Consider the following 16,551-nt stretch of genomic DNA (forward strand, 5'->3'; position numbering starts at 1 on the left):
TTTGATTGACACCCAACCGAAGCCTATAAGACGTCTGGAAGCCCGTTCGTACATAAGGGCTAGTGGTGTGTTGCGGCCCCATCGCTTGCATGGCGAACCGACAACCTGTCAAGTGCAGGTAGCCTCACTTGAGCGTTGTTCTAGCGGGCCGTTCTTGTGCTGCACTCATGCCTGACCCCACGCGAGGCTCTTATGGGATCTTGGCTGGTGGATCGGGCCTCAGACTCGGCCGCAGGACAGTTTCCTGTGAAGCTGAAAGCTCCTGAAGTGCTTGTGTGACGTGACCAGCTCGAAAATTGAGACGAGAGGGAAGAAGACGAGCGAATTGAACCAACTAAGGTGTCGGCAAGCTTAGGTATTGCCTCATCGAGGGAGGTGCTTCAGGGTGTGCGCGAATTGGATAAAATTGAGCCCATCATAGTAAAGTCGCATTGGGCACTGGCACCCATTTGCTCCTGATTTGGAGATATTGCATATCATATCACCATTGGTGCGAGAAGACTGTGACGTTTGCTGAGGTCTGGTAAAAGATCAGAAGCGAATTTTGATACGACAATGGCATATGAATTGTCTAGTACCATGATGCATGCCATTACCAACTCCTCTAGATCCGAGCATTGCTTTCTATGCGTACGCCTCAGAGTTTGCATTTGCATTGGCATGTTGCTTAATGCATGGAGTCCAGTGCCTCAAGCTCGCTATTTTCCGAATATGCGACATAAGATCTTGGCACTTTGAGTGCCGGGTTATCACGAGCTAGCCATTGATTGAATTCGCCCTGCTCTGACAAAACTTCGAGAACCTCCCGAGGACACCGTGAAACCAGACAGCGAGTAGAAGGTTGAACAGGGCGGTCAGCCAAGCTGAGATTACCTGGCTTAGACGGCGCCGTCGCTTGCGTATGCAGTTGGACTGGAGCCTACAGGACATCTAGATCATCCGTCTTATGGTTCGAGTCTTGAGGTCAGCAGCTCAGGATGACACGCGCCTACATGAGTGATGAGTGTAATCTTCGGCAAGATACGCGTGCCTTGCCTGAGTGACTTCACAGTTTTTTTTTTTCAATGAATGGTGGCTTACTTGTGGGTTATTGTCAAGGATGTGACATATCCCATGGGTGAAGCTGTCATGATCTCTATTTTGAGCAGACCGCGCTGATTGCCGAGTGTTGGGGGAGACTGATGTCATTAGGTGAGACAATGATTCTTTCTGGTGATTCTGTGAGAATGGAAGTTGGTGTTTTGATATTAATGATGCTTCTGATACGCCTGCCTACAGTGCTATTGTGCCTACCCTGCTTCGTTTTGGGAAGTTGCCTATCTGTAGAGTAATCGGGGTTTCCTATTCGCGAATTCATGCTGGTACCTTCCGTTGACTGAACTTGGGTCTTTCCTCTCTCCCGACTCCTTTTCTTTCTAGCAAGGGAAGGTTTCAAAGAGCACTTGCCTGTTCCTTTCCATGTCAGTCATGTTCTCGTGATACAGAATTGTGATGCTAAATCACACCAACTCAAAGAACCGTGCACTCTTACACCCTCACGTCCATCACCAAAAGAAAACGACGCCAGCTATTTTCGATATCCGTTCGCAGCTCTTTATGCCTGACCAAAATCTTTCTCCGTGCCTAATGATGCATCACCGCCTTCCCCTGCGCTCAAAGAGACGCAAACTCGTGTTTAGCGTCGACAGAATGGGACGAGACAAGGGCGTCTGAAAGGGGCCAGCTCATCGATGGTTCCCCACCGCAAGCCGTCCAGCGTCACCGTCTCTCTTGAAAGTATGACCCTGCAGCAGCAGACGCACGCAGCAGACCAGGCCACAGCTTGCTTGTCATGGTCGAAATCGCTCGCCTGGCAGGGTCCTTTGGCTGGCTTCAAAGAATGAAGGTTCCGGCATGGTGGGATGAATGGACCACAGTCGCGACACCCACGCCTAAAACCATGCACAACTGTCGTCAAGTCAAGCAACGACCCCTGACGCTCTTCGGCAAGTCTGGGGCAAAGTACAACCACAGCCCTGCGCTGACATCTGGGCCTAGGCCTAGGCTTGGGTTTAGTTAGGCTTGGGCAGTGGTGGCTTTGCAGCGAAGTGAGCAGTCGCACACCTGCCTTGCGTTGCAATTCATGGCATCCAGCCCCTTTGTAGGGCGGTCCAGCTACAGCGTCATCACGAATCCCACGTCTTTAGTGTGGCTCAGGCTGCCAGAGAGGCCCAAAATAATGAAAGCCTAAACGTCAGAAGCCCAGCGCCTCCGCCGCCCGCTCCGCCCGTCCCCCTTGTCGTCCCGCCGCGACTAAGAGCCAACTATCCACTCAGCCCACACACACTCTTGTCCAGTCACAATCCATATCCACCATTATTGCCGTTGGCTGCCCGTTTTAGGCTTTGGACCTCATCTTTACCATTGATATTAGCAGGGCGTTCATCGCAGCTCCATTTCCAATGACATTCTGATGCCTCAGGTCTTTTTTGATATATCTCACCCGAAAAGTCTTACCCATTTCATCACGATAATACCATATTTTTGAAAGCTCCTGATGCACTGATATTCATTGCGCCTCCGGCTTCGTTCCCCGCGACTTCGACCGCTTGTTCAAGACCCGCTCTTCACCGACCGTTGCATTATTATCCCAACCTCCTCGGGCGATATTACCGACCACAGCAACGTTTTTTCTTTGCTTTCTCTTGAATGAGTCAAGCAAAGATTTCCTCTATCCTGTTACTCACTTCAAAAACCTCTTTTTCAATTGATAAGTTGGTTGTGTCTGTGTGGTTACTTGGCGGGCTTTCACCCCGTTGCCGTTTCGCTGGCTTGCACATTCTATTTTTGCAATTATATACGTTTCCTACCTGCGCGGCTGCTATTTATCCATATGCATCTCCAGGTTTTGTTTTTATAACAGGCAAAAGTTGTGAAACGATACAGAGCGTGGTGTATGCAGTATCACAAGTATCGACTTACAATTGCGTTTTCGCCACTAAGCAATCGCCAAATCATTAAGTGTTAAGCCATTTCAACGTGGCTAACTATTGATATCGATTCTTATTGTGCCTGAACACAGCAGTACGCAGCAGGTTGCAGTGCCACGGCCATGGCTCAGGCCGGCGTAATAGCGTCCGAGCCACCGCAAACGCTTCGCTCACAAACAAATGCATTGTCCGGTACTCAGGGATTTTTTCGAAAGCTCTTTGGTAGACAGAGTGGCAGTAATACGCCATGTAAACCTACAGAGCAGCCAAAGAGCCCTCAGCATGAGGTCGACTCGGCTGACCTTGATAAAGGCGGGTTGATTCGCCGAATGTCTCGAAGGGTTGTGCCTGGACTACCTCGGGCGCAGACATTCAAGCGCCAAGTGTCAGAAAGGAGGACTAACCTGTCGCCTATTGAGCCAACTCCAGATGAAAGACGAGCTGTGTCTATGGACCGACGCTCTTACAGACCACGATCACCGTCAGCTTCGCAGCCCGCAACCAACCCTCGTGTCAGCGCCCCAAGTTTTCTCGGCTCCCCCCAGGACGAAATACCCCGATTTGTCCCCTCTATATCCGTCAATGATGTTACAGATGAGCCGCCTAGGGAACCTGCTGATGGAATACTGCACCCGGATGAGGAGATGACCCTTGCGGACGAGTGTCCAGCACAAGACACCTTGTCTGACACTCGTTCGATAACAGCATCCCAGTACGACGCTATAATCCACGAAGAGCTCGAGAAGACATGGATACTGAATCTCAGTATGCACTTCCGAGACCGGTCAAAGAGGGAAAAGTTCTTCGTTACGTATCGTGAGCGTGATCACCTTTGGCGGCGTGTAACGATCTCGCTTGATTATCGAGATGCGCCACCAAACTCCCTGGAAATGGATTTGATCAACACGCATTACCAACGAGAGAAGAGTGCAAAAATTTATGAGGCGATCAGGGAAAGCTTGAGGGACATTCAATTTTATGACACTGTAACAAATTTGAAGCTTCAAACAACAGATGGAAGGCTTCATGTACACGTAGTTGAGGATGGCAATGTCGGTATTTACGATAGACTTACTAAGACCAAGCTAATGATATACAGGAAATTATACAATATCCCACTGTTGCCCAAATCAAGCATTTGGGTTGCCGCCGCATTCGAGAAAGAGACATCACTTTTGAATCCCACATGTCAGGATTCGTTTATAAAGTCAATGTCAACGGTCACACGCTCATCAAAAAGGAGATTCCAAGTCCTGATACCATAGACGAATTTCTGTATGAAATCAATGCCCTCAATGCTTTAAGATCCTCACGCAATGTCATTCACTTCTACGGTGTGGTTGTGGATGATCAAGATCAGAATGTCAAGGGTCTTCTTATCAACTATGCGGATCAAGGAGCTCTTATCGACGTCATCTACGAGCATTGCAAAGATGGTGACTACGATCTGCCTTGGGCGACGAGAGAAAGATGGGCCCGACAGATCGTGGAAGGGCTGTCTGACATTCACGAGTCAGGATTTGTGCAAGGAGACTTCACACTATCGAACATCGTTATAGATGGTTATGGCGACGCGAAGATCATCGACATCAACAGAAGGGGATGTCCAGTAGGCTGGGAACCTCCGGAAGCAACACCTCTCATTGAGAGTAACCAGCGCATCACCATGTACATCGGCGTCAAATCGGATCTATACCAACTTGGAATGGTGTTGTGGGCTTTAGCAACGCAGGAAGATGAGCCAGAAGCACAGGGGCGACCGCTGATACTTGGCCCCGAAGTAAATATCCCGGACTGGTATCGACAAATGGCAGAAGTCTGTTTGAGCAATGACCCGCGCATGCGACTTCAGGCGTCTGCTCTGTTAGAGATGTTCCCTCGGCAAAGGGAAAGCGAAGAGACTGGACAACTGAACCCCCCCGAGTCGATAATTGACGAAGGCTACACCTTGCATCAATATCTCGTTGATGGATATCATCCAGACAACCTTCCACAAATCAGGACGGTCGAACCCCCTAACGACTGGTCGTACGTGAATCAACCCGGTGCGGAAACAAGTCCTGTCAGATACGAACCATATTACTACACGCGCGGACGCTCTCCCCCGAGCCCGTTGCCGAGTAATTGTGATGAATACAATTCGCCCCGCGGCCTATACGACATTGCTGCCTGGGCAGCGAATCGGAATATACCTTCATCTTACAGTGATGTGGGACCTGAAGGAACACCACTTGACGAAACGCCTACTGCCAACAAGTCAGGACTCATCGGCTCGGATGCACTCACGGCTCCCGACTCGGCTTTGGAAAGGCATGAGACCCCAGCTACTTCGACTTCAACTCCAAGCCCGACCCGAGGTGTGGATTTAGGAGATGATTTGCATGCCATTGCCATCGCGAAAGTTGACAAGGTTCATGCAGGCCAAGGAGAATTCGCGAGCAGCGGCAACGAGGATAATACAGGAATAACGTACAACGAATCAGCACCCGGCTCAACACAGTCGGGGAATGTCACTCCTGGAGACAACGGCACAGTGATACGGGATGGCGCGCAAGACACCAAGGAGGATGCACCGGGAGAAAGGGCGAACGGAGAAAAAAGTCTTTTGTCAGCAGAAAAAGGAGAAGATGTTGGAGGTGAAGAAACCAAAGAGGCGCAAGCCTTGTATCAGGAAACAGGAAACACATTGGAGGGACTACCCAAGAAGAACGACAGCCAAGAGACTCAAATGCTACAAGAAGGGGGCAAAACAGAGGATCATCAGACGACGTCTGCAAACGAGAGGGACGTCTCTGAGGAGCCAAACACAAAAGCAGAACTGGATGCGGAACAAAACGCGGCAGAAAAGCAAGGGTCCACAGTACCTGGAACCGATCAAGCTACAAAGGAGAAAGAGATGATAGCAGGGAAAGCAGACAACCGAGAGAATGGAAAGGTGACCGAGGGGGGTGTCGAAGGCACTAAATCTGTACCGGAGATTCAGATCTCACACTTATTGACTCACGACGAACCGACGAAAGAAGAGAATATGACTGACGACGTGTCCAAGGGCGCGAACTGTCCGTCCGGACTCTAATGAATGTCTATGAACGACATGGTTTGATGAAGGTTGAGTTTGAATCCATTTGTATCGACTATGCTATACTTTACTATGTTTATTTCATATGTTTTTAGCGGGATATAGGCAGGCATTTTGCATAATAGGGCGCAAATATAAATACTGTTGATCGAAATCTATACTCAGTTCTGGTACAATTACCTTCCTACGTGTGCATAGCATAATAATCGATTTCTGTTTAGCTTTTCTAAGCATATTCTTTCTATACTAATCTTTCCGGTCTCATCCCCCAACTTCATTTTCTCACAACTCTACTGTTCTTTACGTACACTCGTTCTCCTCCACAGTCGCCGAAACGAAAGGCACGCTCTCAAAAGTCCGCCTAACCACTTAATCACCCGCGAGGAGCCGTAAGCATGCTTCAGACACCAATCATGTCATGAGAAGTGATATCCGGCTACAACCGACCAGAGAGAGACAGATTCTCGATTTCGAGGACCTCCGAGTTATCGACACAAACAGCCCAATACGGCGGACGTTCCGTAGGAATGCTGTATTCGAGTTATCCATGTGTGCTATCGTCTTGTGCGAGGGGTTTGCGAAGATATCAAAAACGCGTGCCTGCTACACAAGCTAATCCAGGAATTCAAATTGACTCATATCCTCCACGACGAGACCTTCTCCGACTGGGGCAGAGCCAACACCAAGAAGGAACCAGAGATCATTGACCTCTGAGATGCTTGCTCTGCGGGTGGCGCCTTGACAGGTTCTGTTGTCTTGTGTCTCTACTTTGTTGCTCTCCGCCTGCTACGTCGAGTCTGGAACGAGAAAAAAAGGTTAGACTGAAGATCTAGTTCACCTCGGTGTTCGACACGTCAGCGACCTCGCATGCATTGCTACATCTTTCGCTGCGACCTAGTTGACAAGTCAAGCTTCAAGCTGACGAGGCGCCCTGAAATGTCACCTGCACAAACATATCACCGAGGCTGCAGCACCACCTCGGTCGTGATCGCTATCGTGAGAAAGTACAACTGGCTTGCTACCACTTGTAGCCCGGTGACCATAGAGGATGGTTTCAAAAGCTGGCTCAGAATGTGGTGATTGTGTAGTTTCGCTCGTCGGAGCCACTTCTTACATTCGGTTCTGTTATAGAAATTGCCCAAGATCTCTAGTTCATCGCAATATCCAGTATAATCAACTGAGAACCTGCTCTTTGGTATGAGGGCTTCTCAAACAACTTCACCTCATACCAAGGGTTTACAACACAGCAAGATAAGCAATACCTGAACAGGCATCGCAAGTGCGTTCGCATCATGCACAATCTCATGCCGCCGTTTCGTACAACCGAAATTTGAGAGAGCAACCGCACAGTTTGCGTAGCCAATATCGATAACCAGAATGAGGTCAACAGAAAACCTAAGCTTTGAGCTTGCCATCAGAAGTCTTGTGATAGTATCCTCTAAAATAGGGTGACGTTAGAGGATCTAAGTCTAAGTTTCGACTTCTTATCCTAAAGCTTAAGATCGTGCCCTCTAAATCTTTACATGAGGTTAGGAGATGAGAATAGAACGTTCGCCCCGCGGGACATGGGCACGCCGTTCTACTGATCAGTCCGAGCCCTGCCCGGTATAGACGTGCACTATATGCACTACGCGAAACAGTAGACCAGCTTCTCCGAGAGGACATACCGCGCAAGCTCATTGAAGCAGAGCCTGTCGATACTGAGGGTGAGGCTATTAATGAGCTCTGAAATGAGGTCATCACAACACCTTCAGATGATCTAAACTCCAGCTTCTAGGAGAAGCTGGTATATACATGTTTCCGCTTGTGCGATGCGATCTAGAGGATCCAATTCACCGACGCTGCATCGCAGCAGCTATCGCAAAGATGAAGACCACGCGGATTACCTACGCCACGGAGTGGTCGAGCTGGGGGTAAGTAGAGATGCTACTAACACCCTTCGCGAGATCTCAACAAATGATGCAACATTCCCTGAAGCCTTATGAACGTGGTCTACACGTGCTGCGCTTGCAGTTATTGCACTGCGAGTCATCAGACGCATCGGCGATGATTTACGCTCTACTAGCATTATAACACTAAGCTCGGAGTCGGTCTTCCAATATACAGGTCATGCCATTAGCCTTTTTGCAGAAAACACAACTACTAGAGCCATTTGCGTTGGGGTTCGACCCAACTGCTTGATCCCAGGGCTCACCACGATTGCAAGTCGGGAACGCAACCTGGCGGCTTATATGCTTCAACCTCCTGTAGCAACGACTCTAGAACCTCGCCAGCGCACTGCGCCGGTCACTACACATATCAGCTATACTTCAGCAGACTTCTATAGAGAGAATAACGAGAGGCTAGAAGCCCTCCTTCTACCTGGGACTCAACCAGAGTCTCTATAAGACATCAATACTACAGTTACTGAAAAAACTGCATCAAGGCAGCATCTGACAAGCTATCAGATTACAATCGGTGGATGAGAGACATAGATCGTCATGTCATACATGAACACCGCCCAGAACTACGGGACCCTGACTGGTTAGCCCCAGTATCGCGCAATGGACGAAGCCACTTTCAATGGGTAGTGATAGATGGACGCTGCAATCAAGGTCGATGGCCATGAACCGGGGTCACCACCTATCATGGAAGAGTTCATGAATATTGCTAAACGCACTGATGATACGAAAGTGATCTCTCATCTCGAATCTGCACATGAAACCTGGCGCGAGAAGTACCAGGCCATTTGTCCAAACCATCCTGTCAAAAAGGTCAAGTTCAACAAGCGGGAACTGAACAAATGGCTCTCTTCTTAATGCTGCCATTGATGCCGAAGTATCGAGACCGTAGCAATAAAGAAGACTGCGCTACTAATAGCTTACCAGCTACGCGACAATCTCGTTGTATAGTTTATGAAGATGCTGCAGCTTGAAAAGCGCATCTGGACAAATGAGCTATGAAACATCTTATCCTAATCTTTAGGAGTCTTATCGAAAATTTGACGAGAATTATCATAAGGCTTAGGATAACATCGTGAGGCCTGGGAGGAAAACCCAGGTATAGGGCGCTGTATGAAATCGGTACGATAAATGGGCTATGCTGCAAGGAGTATGTTGTTTTGCATATAGCTTTAGAATTGTTCTAGAACCCATCAACAAACTTGACGTTTAACATCACGTGAGATGATCTGTGATGGACGAATGACTGTGGGGGTCGAGGGTCGAATTTTCCTCTGCCTGAATTTTGATTGATGATAACGGAGAAATAAGGCCAACATTGAACTGCAACTTTGAATTTGGAGGCGAATGTGGAGCCGCTTAAGCTTGGCGAATCCCGATCTTTGTGTTTCTGTTGGGGAAACTGGGGAGAATGAACCAGGGGTATAAAAGGTACGTACTATCCCTGCTCAGGGCAGCTGGAGCTCGGGAGAACGGGACTGACTCTGAATGGAATCGACAACCATTCCATTCGGACTCGGAGCACGGTAAAAGAGTAACCGAGAGAGTCTAGAAACCGAGACCCCTCAAATGGACAAGTCATGTCAGTAAACAGCTAAATGGGCCGAGGTATCGTTCGATCTGGGGGAAGAGAGGTTGTATTGGGATTAGGAACGAACCCTGAAGTCGCGATAGGGCTGATATGTTGAAGGTCCATTTTGCTGTTCTTTGCATTGGGATTCAACAATTGACAATAATCACAATCTGATGAATCTCGGAATGAGAATCATATGACGTTCTCAATTAGACCCCTATAGCTCGAGCACATGGCATGATAACTCGGGATTTGGCGGACATTGTAGTTACGATATCAAAATGTGAGGTGAGGTTGGCCAAGGATCCCTATCAAGATTTGAGGGTATCAATCCGAGGCATGCACTGTACAGTGAGAACTGTGCATTGACTGGCACTGACTGATGCTAGATCTTTGAGATAAGCGTGTGACTGCGAGTGAGAGTGTGTGTGCCTACGTCAAAGCAGACGGGAACGAGCCTCGGTATGCCCGGTTCTCAAACGGTGCTCAACCAGAATTGAAGTGATTTACATATCGACAGCTCAATTGGGATCAATTCGCCACTTCAACTGTCAATGCAACAGAATTTCGTGTGCCTGTCTTGGCCTGCATCGTTCCGTTTGTGATACTGTCCAACCTCATCGTCATCAACGTCTAAAAGTCCATCTACCAACAAAACGCCTTGGATATCGATGACCTCCAATAGATCGGGGCTTTTTCAATCATGCCATGCGAGATCCCACAATCGACTTCGGCAAATAGCATCGCCTCTAACAAATCAGTGGAGATGTGGACTCAGCATATTTTCCTCTGGTTTTTTTTTTTTTTTCCTTTTTTTTTTTTTTTTTTTCCTTTTTTTTTTTTCTTGAGGCTTGACTTAGATCCAGTCTCAGTCTCGAAGCTCAGGCGGCTCCGGGTTTTTCGTGTGAGCTCCCCTGCATGGAAGACATGCACTGGCGCGTTGCCTCTTGCAGGGCTAGATGTAGATGTGCCGTCCCTCGAAATAGAAGTACTCTCAAACTCAAAAATGAGTGACGAGGTACTTGGTCAGTAGCAGGGGTACCCAAACGATACCCGGGCGCCCAGCCGAGCCCCACACTTGATTGGAGCCGCCAAAAAGTTGTTGGGGAAGCAAAAAAGGTTGAGGGAAGGAGCGATCAGGTCGACGTCGACCTTTCGTCCCAGCTACAAGACCCAGTATCTGTCCGAGCAGACGTCGCCCAGTTGATCTTGTATTTGCGGAGAAAGGCCGATAGAATTTCAACACAATGAATCGCCTATTCATTGTACGCTACCTTAGCTATCGTGGGCTGATTACTGGCATCATTGCTTCGTCTAACTGACAGGGCATAAGGAAGATCTCGGTAACTCGAGATGGAGAGCGGGGAGTTAGATGAGATATACATCGTAAGTTGTTGGAGGTATGGTCATCTGAATTACAGTGCTTGTCAAAGGTTGATGTGAATCACTTACAGCAGCTGTTAGTTGTGACAGGTTCAGTTTTGACTTCTAGAAGACAATGACACGACCAATTGGTATCAGTTTCAGCCAATTGAAACGTCAACATGCTCAACTACCTCCAACAAGTCCTGCAACTCGCTTAACCCAATATCAAAACTCCTGATAATGGTCGAATTCACGATTGTCCATATCAGCGAAGGGTTCAGCACTGTACTGTACAGACAAGTCCCTGAATTCATGATGTATAAGCGCCTCCGTTGATCAAGAGGGTTAGGTTGCCGGGAAGCGACGGGAGCTGCTGTTGCCTTTTCTTGGTCCGCCCGCCCCAATGGATTTTTTCCCCTTTGATGGGGAGACGGCAGGCGTGTGTGACATAATACGCCAGATTCAACCTCACTCACAACTCGATACAACCACAGATAGCATAGGCCTGTCTGAAAGGATAGTAGCATTCCATTTGCTTCATCCTCATCAATCTTCACAAGCAAAGAATATCTCAGATCGCCGAGGTTCGAAGCGTCATGACGACTTAGACACGATCGTAAAGGCCTATCAGTCAGACGTCAACAGAATACAAGCTTGCCCCAACTTTGTCTTGAGCTTCCCCAACTCAAAACTGACACGCAATTCTGGTCGAAAGGAAGAGCTTACCTGGCCTCGTTGTCATTCATCATCTGATTCTGTATCGGCATATGCCATCGTCTTCATTTGCCTCCACCTCCTCGCTTGAGAAGTCGATTCACACAAACCCCAGCTCTTGATGACCAAAACGGCTTCGTTTTACTTCCCCAACCTTGAATTCGCCGCCACAACAAGGGTTAATTGTCAATCGGAGGTCCCACTCAGGCCCTGTATTTTTCTTTGCCCCCTCACTGAAGAAGCGCTGTTCGGTGTCTCTGTCGCCGCTGAGAAGGAGGCAGAACAGCCCGGACAAGGCCTGAGACTAGGACCCTCCACTTGCAACCCTCCACTGGTCTCACGCCTCCCAAGCCCACTACACCCCCCCTCCCCAGTCTCTACCGCTTCCTCGTCCTCATCCAATTCAATCGATTCTTTCCTGCGCCCAGCTCCGGCTCGGGTCTGTCTCTGATAGTATAAAGTCCTTTTAGAGCCCTCCGCCCCAACCAGAACTACTTCTCGACCAACCTCCTCCAGTTCCTTTCCCCTCTTATAAACCCTTCACCCTTTGTTTAGGATACTCTTCATCCTAAAAAGGTTCAGTTTTCCCTTCACTTATCCGAGTAACTATCAACTTGGTGGTTCTCTGTGTTGGGTTCCTATATCTTCGAGTCGACGACAGACACTTGCCATCGCCAACCTATAATCGACAACTCAATCGATATGGCGACAGCTACTGCTGCGGGCAAGAATGCCCAGCCATTCCCTGATGGCACCAAGGACTATGTTCCTCTCCGCGCTGGCGGTGCCAAGAAGGATACCAATAAGGTCCATATTGCCGATACTCCCATGACCTGGAGCAACTGGCCTCAGCACATCAACTGGCTCAACACCACGTTGGTTATCTTCGTTCCCTTGGCCGGCTTCATCTCCGCCTATTGGGTTCCTCTCCAGCTCAAGACTGCCCTTTGGGCTGTCTTCTACTATGTTCACACTGGTCTCGGCATCACTGCTGGTAAGTCAACACCCAATGAAGCACTGTTTCCAAAACCTGGATACCATCGATCAATTACTTACAATACCAGGTTACCACCGACTTTGGTCCCACTCTGCCTACAAGGGCACTACCCCTCTCAAGATCTATCTCGCTGCTGTCGGTGCTGGCGCCGTTCAGGGTTCCATCCGATGGTGGTCATATGGTCATCGTGTTCACCACCGTTATACCGATACCGACAAGGACCCCTACTCCGTTCGCAAGGGTCTCATGTATTCCCACATGGGCTGGATGATCCTCAAGCAGAACCCTAAGCGACAGGGCCGTACCGATATCACCGATCTCAACGAGGACGCCGTCGTTGTCTGGCAGCACAAGAACTACATCAAGTGCGTTCTCTTCATGGCTCTCGCTTTCCCCGCTCTCGTCGCTGGTCTTGGCTGGGGTGACTGGTGGGGTGGACTCGTCTACGCTGGTATCCTCCGTGTTTGCTTCGTTCAGCAGGCCACCTTCTGTGTCAACTCTCTTGCCCACTGGCTCGGTGATCAGCCTTTCGATGACCGCAACTCGCCCCGTGACCACGTCATCACTGCTCTCGTCACCCTTGGTGAGGGTTACCACAACTTCCACCACGAGTTCCCTTCGGATTACCGCAACGCTATTGAGTGGTGGCAGTATGATCCTACCAAGTGGAGCATCTGGTGCTGGAAGCAGCTTGGTCTTGCTTATGAGCTGAAGGAGTTCCGTGCCAACGAGATTGAGAAGGGTCGTGTCCAGCAGCTCCAGAAGAAGCTTGACCAGAAGCGTGCCACACTCGACTGGGGTATTCCCCTTGAGCAGCTCCCCGTTGTTGACTGGGACGACTTCGTTGCCCAGGCCAAGGCTGGAAAGGGTCTCGTTGCCATTGCCGGTGTTATCCACGACGTTACCGACTTCATCAAGGACCACCCCGGTGGCAAGGCCCTCATCAACTCCGCCATCGGAAAGGACGCTACCGCTATCTTCAACGGTGGTGTCTATCTCCACTCCAACGCTGCCCACAACCTTCTGTCTACCATGCGTGTTGGTGTCCTCCGCGGTGGTTGCGAGGTTGAGATCTGGAAGCGTGCTCAGTTCGAGAACAAGGATATTACCTACATGAACGACTCTGCCGGTCAGCGCATCATCCGTGCTGGCTCTCAGGTCACCAAGATTGTCCAGCCCGCTGCCAGCGCCGATGCTGCTTAAGCAGTACAATCTTTTCTAACGACGAGAAGAGGAGGAGGGATAATTGATCGATGTGCAATGTGGAAGGATACAAAAATCTTCATGTCAGTAGAGACATGTCGTTGAAAGGGTGTGGGGATACAGTCAGCCACAGATCACATGTCAAAACATGGACTGTAGGCGGGCGCCACACCCCCATCCCTGGAGGAAGAGATAAAAGCACAGCACGTTTTTAACGCGAAATCATAAATTCGACTCATGAATGGCGTTGGGGGGTTTCTTTGTGTTTTGAGACTACTTAGCTTTTGACGGCTTTGGACAATACCAAAAGAGAATGGTTAAACATGAAATCAGCGAGTTGCACAACCACCACTTGGTTCTTCATCAGATAGTATGACTACTCGGAAATACAATTTTTTGAATAATATCAAATCTCCAATCAACTGTGTGAATTCTATCTTGGCTATATGTGACATTTAGTATTTAAGTGAACCTATGTAATGTGACCTAAGGAATGTAGTCTAAAGCTGCATTATGACGAATGCTGGCTATATAACACACGTATCAGACCATTTGCTAAGCCCCTGAATACTTTCATAATTTCTTTCAAATTCTTGAGGAAGTGGCTCGCTGTATGTCAGAGCTTAGGTATCTATCAGTTGTCAAATCAGTTTGCGACTGGCTCAGCGTGTTGTCCTCTAGATCGTTCGTGCTGCATGATAACTCATGACATGTATGCTTGATGCGGACTGTCCACAAGACTAGCCAGGGGCCTGGTGTTCTCTGACTCCATCCGAATGACCTCGGGGCACATCTTTTCAGATATCCTGCCCAATGCTGGCGTGCGACCGGCGTCTTTTGCCCTTTGTGGCCACGCAATGCTGCGTCTGACAAGATCCTCACATTTCTGGACTCGACGTTGGTGGAACGGCATGTAGCACAGACAGGGGGGCATGTTCCAAGAGATGGAAAGCTAGCGGGCTGCCTCGGCAAAGCACATCGGCTGAATATCTGTAACGTTGTTTGTCTTGACACTGCGAGCTGAGTCTAGCAGCTGTCAACGGTGACTTCATGGAGTGGCCATTCGTGCTTTCTGTACTGCCAATTCAGAGCTCTTGGCCCATGCCCCATTTGGCGTCTGACGATAACACAACAGGCGCCCATCATCACCTGTGCTGCCCAATATGTGACCGTCGTCATCGAAGCCCACACGCCACACAGGGGTACGATGGTTGTCCAGCTTGGATATCTCTTGGAAATTGTGTTTAACCTGGCCCGGTTGCCCCGACCATTGCCGATCATTATGAGAGCCTGACTTAGCGAGACTGGCGCTGAGTCCGGAAGTATGGTGCTGATGTTGATGGTAACTATGTGATGGTTGCAGCTGAGGCGTGGTAGCTTGTTTTTCTGTTGGTGTCGCAGTTCCGTTTGTTCTTGCTTGTGGTGTCGAGTCTCTCGTTGACATGTGTGGTGCTGACCGAAGGAGATCGGCTGCAGACCACGACTTGCCATCATCTTCCGAGTATGGCGTCTCGATTCGGAAAACGCGCGCATAGCCATCCTGGCATGCTGTCGCAATAACATCGTAACCTCTAATATTGCCCGCAGCCCATGCGACATCCCGCACCAGACCCCGATGACCCGTTAATTCAACAGCAAGATAGAATTCTTTCTGGGTCTGTTGAACGCCAATAGAAGTCGCAACAATATCCCGCGATCGATATACTTTGACGGTGTCCATTGCAGCCACCACGAGACCTAAGGAATCCGAGGGTACGCCCGCGCGCAGAGCTGTATAACATGGTTCTGGGTTAGGGTCGAAGCGCACACGAAAAGCGAGTTCTTCTCCTCGATTTGGTTTTGGAGCGACGCTGAATTCGTCGATAGATGCATATTCTGAGAGGTTCTCGGGCTGATCGTTTTCGTAAACTGTTAAACGTCCGTCCGTCGCCAGGAGCGCAAGATATGTATGCCTCGTCTCCTCATTATGCTTCATTGAAAATGATCGGTAGGGGGCTTTATTCGATCGTGTATCAAACGCCGGCTTTCCATTACCAGCTCGTCCAGTACAAAATCGCCGACCAGGCGCAGCAGAGGGATCCTCGGCCCATAACCGGAACCACCCTTCAATACCGAGGGAAGCGATCAAATTAGGGTAAACAGTCGCAGGGAGCCATTGAATCTGCAAAAGTGAGGGAATAACGTCAGCGCGCGTGTGCGATAGAATGGCACAGGAGGAAAGAATACTACGAGACAAGAGGGTTTATTAGTAAAAGGGGGATGCGTTACCTCTATAATCTCGCCGCCATGTGCAGTCCATATATCGCAAAGGCGCCATGTGCCATCCTTGTGACGGTTAAATACGCGGATCTTGCCATCTACTGAGCCAGTCGCGCAGCGATCGCCGTAGGTGTTGAATGCGACGGCTTGGACGAGATCTTTATGGCCGTGTTGGAGGTTGAGGTCGAAGGCTGGTGTTTCCTCGCCGGGTGATGGAGGGATTGAGGCGGTCATTGTGAAAGTGCCTGGACTATTGAAGTGGTGTATAGTGAGAAGAAGCGGCCAGCTTGTTGTGTTTTGTACTATAACCGAACTCCGATATCGTCGTTTGATGTCTTCAGGTGGTGGTGATGTGTTGTTGACTTGGAACCTGCTGAAGCTCCACAGCGGCTCAAGCTCAGCTCAGTTCGGTACGTACCGCAGCCTGTCAAAATGCAGGTTCCCCACGTGAA

At 49.3% G+C, this 16,551-nt stretch overlaps 4 protein-coding genes across 11 annotated transcripts; 2 read left to right on the forward strand and 2 right to left on the reverse strand.

The window, feature by feature from the left end:
* Window positions 1-1,211: 1,211 nt before the first annotated feature.
* FOIG_08124 (serine/threonine protein kinase) lies at window positions 1,212-6,276 on the forward strand. 2 transcript variants are annotated; one of them, XM_031208024.1, is made up of 3 exons: window positions 1,429-1,985; window positions 2,038-4,021; window positions 4,069-6,276. In XM_031208024.1, exons 2-3 carry the CDS (start codon window positions 3,092-3,094, stop codon window positions 6,043-6,045), a joined length of 2,907 nt encoding a protein of 968 aa, XP_031062158.1. In that variant the 5' UTR covers window positions 1,429-1,985; window positions 2,038-3,091; the 3' UTR covers window positions 6,046-6,276. The 2 variants fall into 2 exon arrangements, with proteins under 2 accessions (XP_031062157.1, XP_031062158.1); XM_031208023.1 differs by having other exon boundaries at window positions 1,212-4,021.
* Window positions 6,277-10,778: 4,502 nt separating this feature from the next.
* Window positions 10,779-15,850, forward strand: FOIG_08125 (acyl-CoA desaturase). Its single transcript, XM_031208025.1, has 2 exons — window positions 10,779-12,634; window positions 12,705-15,850. The coding sequence occupies exons 1-2, from the start codon at window positions 12,343-12,345 to the stop codon at window positions 13,838-13,840; spliced, it is 1,428 nt and encodes a 475-aa protein (XP_031062159.1). The 5' UTR covers window positions 10,779-12,342; the 3' UTR covers window positions 13,841-15,850.
* On the reverse strand, window positions 10,787-14,000 carry FOIG_08126 (uncharacterized protein). Of its 7 annotated transcripts, none has more exons than XM_031208026.1 (3): window positions 12,697-14,000; window positions 11,653-12,628; window positions 10,787-11,550 (listed from the first exon to the last, which is right to left on the reverse strand). In XM_031208026.1, exons 2-3 carry the CDS (start codon window positions 11,691-11,693, stop codon window positions 11,085-11,087), a joined length of 507 nt encoding a protein of 168 aa, XP_031062160.1. In that variant the 5' UTR covers window positions 11,694-12,628; window positions 12,697-14,000; the 3' UTR covers window positions 10,787-11,084. The 7 variants fall into 7 exon arrangements, with proteins under 7 accessions (XP_031062160.1, XP_031062162.1, XP_031062166.1 ...); XM_031208032.1 differs by having other exon boundaries at window positions 10,925-12,628; window positions 12,697-13,122; window positions 13,185-14,000; XM_031208027.1 differs by having other exon boundaries at window positions 10,962-11,550; window positions 11,653-12,613.
* On the reverse strand, window positions 14,220-16,463 carry FOIG_08127 (uncharacterized protein). The gene is made up of 2 exons (XM_031208033.1): window positions 16,109-16,463; window positions 14,220-16,001 (listed from the first exon to the last, which is right to left on the reverse strand). The coding sequence occupies exons 1-2, from the start codon at window positions 16,331-16,333 to the stop codon at window positions 14,889-14,891; spliced, it is 1,338 nt and encodes a 445-aa protein (XP_031062167.1). The 5' UTR covers window positions 16,334-16,463; the 3' UTR covers window positions 14,220-14,888.
* Window positions 16,464-16,551: the final 88 nt, after the last annotated feature.

Source organism: Fusarium odoratissimum (genome assembly GCF_000260195.1).
Source record: "Fusarium odoratissimum NRRL 54006 unplaced genomic scaffold supercont1.12, whole genome shotgun sequence".
Taxonomy (NCBI): domain Eukaryota; kingdom Fungi; phylum Ascomycota; class Sordariomycetes; order Hypocreales; family Nectriaceae; genus Fusarium; species Fusarium odoratissimum.